The sequence below is a fragment of the Sinocyclocheilus grahami genome, unplaced genomic scaffold (genome assembly GCF_001515645.1).
Source record: "Sinocyclocheilus grahami isolate Dianchi unplaced genomic scaffold, SAMN03320097.WGS_v1.1 scaffold1438.1, whole genome shotgun sequence".
Taxonomy (NCBI): Eukaryota; Metazoa; Chordata; class Actinopteri; order Cypriniformes; family Cyprinidae; genus Sinocyclocheilus; species Sinocyclocheilus grahami.
In genome coordinates, this window is record NW_015506617.1 from 152606 (window position 1) to 156253 (window position 3648).

The 3648-nt window shown below is 33.5% G+C and overlaps 1 protein-coding gene across 1 annotated transcript in view; it reads right to left on the reverse strand.

The window, feature by feature from the left end:
* Positions 1–246: 246 nt before the first annotated feature.
* Positions 247–3648, reverse strand: part of LOC107570301 (neuronal calcium sensor 1-like) — a 30931-nt gene continuing 27529 nt past the window's right edge. Inside the window, exon 5 of the mRNA XM_016256519.1 lies at positions 247–371. Coding sequence (XP_016112005.1) covers positions 273–371 — 99 coding nt within the window. The 3' untranslated portion in view covers positions 247–272. The remainder of the gene's footprint in view (positions 372–3648) is intronic.

Genomic DNA, 3648 nt, shown 5'->3' on the forward strand with positions numbered 1-3648 from the left:
TATATATATATATATATATATATATATATATACATATACATATACACACACACACACATATATATATATATACACACATATATATATATATATATATATATATATTTAATTTTTTATTTTATTTATTTTTTTTAAATACATTGATTTTTAAATGTGACAAGTGTCATTGCTGGGATTTTGTATTTTAAGAATGCTTACTGTTTTATGAAGCATCTCACAAAGGTACTTTACTCCTTCTGTCTTTCACTGATTCTCACTTGAATGGGCTTTTATTAATCAAAAACTTGCTTACAGCGGAGCTTTTCATCCAAAGTCCCACGTGAGGTCACAGACAGGGCCTGAATGAACTCTGAGAACTCAATCCGTCCATCCTGTGGAAAAACAATATATATTATTGCCCGTTTATTTAAATTAATTTCTACAAACAGCCTACTAATACATTTTAACACTAAAAGCTAACATTAGATCATACACTATTAACTAACAATAAACCCTGTTAAATGCTGTAAAAACAATTTTTCATAGTTTTTTCATGATGTCTAATGCACTAAGTATAGAACCTTATTGTAAAGTGTTACCCAGAAGCCTTCTGTTGATTGGCAGAATAAAATGGGCCAGTGGGCTGCTATTCCTGTCCACCCCCTGCTCTTCCTTGGGGCTACAGGCTGGCACCACCAGCCATTACAAAATGCATTCCACTTCCAAATATCCAGCAGATACGCTATGACACATTTTATGATTTGTCTATTGAAACCTCTCTAGAGCAAGAGAGGTAAATGAATGCAGTTGCATGTTATTTAGTACACAGCTTTAAGATCTTCCAAAATATGTCTTAAAACCTCAGGGGGTGGAAACGCTCAACTTGCTTATTCAAACCTTGTGAATTTTTCTGACTATGCACTCTGTTTTCTGTCATCTTCACATCAGATTGAACTGGTGGGCTTAAGGAACTTCTGAAGAGGCACTAACAATGACAGACAGCATTTAGTTCCTGTGAATAAAATTATCCAATCAAAGCATTGTTCCACTGGTAAGCTTTCACACCCAGGTGACCCTGCCTGATTTGCAATTGTTTATTTTTGCAATGTATTATTTCAGACTGAACTGTTTTTGAACTACAGAGTACAAATAGCATGTAAAAAACTGCAATTATGCATGTCAGCAATTAGACTATATAGTAAAGGCTCACTATAGACAACCAAAGATAAATGTCTACAAAAAGCATTCACTACCCTTGCATTTTCATAGATTTTTTTGTACTATACCATGAAATCTGATATATTCAGCCAAACAAAAGAAAGAAAGAAACAAGGTTAGAAAAATTTTTTTTTAACCAAATACCTCAAGGCCCTTATAATACTTAAAATAAATAAATAAATAAAACACTGACAAATATAACTGATAGTTAACTATTCATAATCTAATAAGAACCAATTATAAACCAGATTTCAACATGATAACACGCATCAAGCATCCTGCATGTTGCTTTACTTCTTATTTTTTTCTTTACTACAGAGACTAAAGGACAAGGAATAAAAGATTTTAAAAAAACATTCCCATGTCAAGCTAAATAATAACAAAAATATTTAAAAATAGAAAATAAACCCAGAAAACAATAATAAAAATTAGTAAATTTTCCTAATACTAATAAATAAATGTATAAATCATAAAACAATTTATAAACTATATTACTAAAGTAGCTTAAAGATACAATAAAAAATAATAGCTACATTACCTACATTAGCTATTACTGTATGTTCTCACTCACTGATGGAACAAGAATCAAATTCATGTTTACCTACTGAATTCCTCTGTATTACCTCAATCCATTTTCCTTTCAACATTATGAGTTTTCCAGTTCTTGCTATAAAACTGAATCTAGCATGCAGTGTTAGGTTTCAGTCAAATACAGCCTTGAGGTTCAAAGGTTCAGTTTGGTGTCATCAAACCACAGAATCTCATTAAACCAAATTGTTGCATTTCCTATCTGCCTGGGGCAAACTCTAGGTGACTCAACTTTCTTGCCACCCTTCCTTATGAGTCACATTTGTGAGTGTATTTGCTTTCGCTGTCTCATGCAGTCTGTCATGGAGAACAACAACAGTTACTGTTACTGCCCTACTACACTTCCACTATTCAGAGCACTACATTTTGGAGGACAGCCATTTATTTCATCTTTTAGCTCACTTTTAATGAAGGCTTTCATTATGCTCAGAGTTGTATTCCACAACATAAAACATTACTTATATCCCTGCCTAGACTTGCATTTTATATGATCTGCTTGAATGTTACATGGTCATAAGGGTTTAGTGTTTCCTTGAAACCGCACAAAGTGGGCTTAATTTGTAAATGAAACATTGCCGGATCCAAATCAGCAGTAAAAAGGCGCCGTGACCGACACTGACAATACAACTTCAGTTTTCCCGGAACATTCAATGACGTCACTAAACAGTGATGCCACAACTATAAGAACATCGTTCACAAGTTTCTATATGGACCCAACTATACAGCCTAGGTTTTCAAACCCTGGGTTAAAAATGGGTCGCCAGGATGATTTAAGGAAAATATATGTTAGTTACATTAAAAATAACAAAATTTGTTTTCATAAAAATAAAATACAATCATAATCTATATCGCAAAGGTATAAATATGCTAAATATATCTGACATAAATAATTAACAGATATGTGAGGTGCGGCGATCCACTAACAAGTTCACAGAAAGGAAACCGAGAACCGAGATGACAACGCGCATCCTTGCTATATTTTACAAAAACACAAATGTTCTGTTTTTATTGTGAGTGTGCAAAAATAAAAGTAAACACTTTGCGGTTTGTCTTACTCTTATCTGTATGATCAAAAATGGAGTATTTAATGTTTCAGCTGTTTGATCGTGCCGACGCCTCGCACACACACACACACATCACGTATTCTAGCAATTCAAACTTGCCATCGCAGTCTGTTCATTATCAAAATAAAATACAGTCAGCCAAACATATAAAATGTTACACTGATCAATTTAAAGAGTCCGTAGTATAACCGGTCTACAGCTGTTATGCCATGTGCATTTTTGCGCATGTGAAGAGGATGATTTTTTCCGTCGATATATGAACGTGCATGAAGCCTAGTCTAAGTTATAAATAATAGTTTAACATTGAAATTCATTGCGAATATGGAAACATTTAGATTTGTGCCGAATGAGAGAGGTACATGAGCCCAACAGTAGGCTACTTTCAGTTTGCTTTGTTTTTGTTTCTTTAGCTTTATAAATATATATATATATAAATGATATATATCATTATTGATCTGTTCCCATTACATTTAAATTATTTGTTTTGGAGTGAGGGGAACTAGGCTATGTTTATAGTGTTTATAATGTTTATACATTATAATATTTCACTTTATTTGGTATTATTTCTGGTATTATTACACTCTCTCAAAACGTTCCGCTGCTCACAAAACAAATTATTGTTTTTTGAGCAGCGGAACTTTTGGAGAGAGTGGGAAGGTGGGGCGTTGCAAACAAAATGGAGGCAAATCTGAATGCCAGTTTGCAGTTAATGGTGGGGGATTTCTCTCCACTGGATTCACAGCCGACACCCAAGCATGAATAAATGTTTTATTTATTAAGGATGACGATGACGATCAAC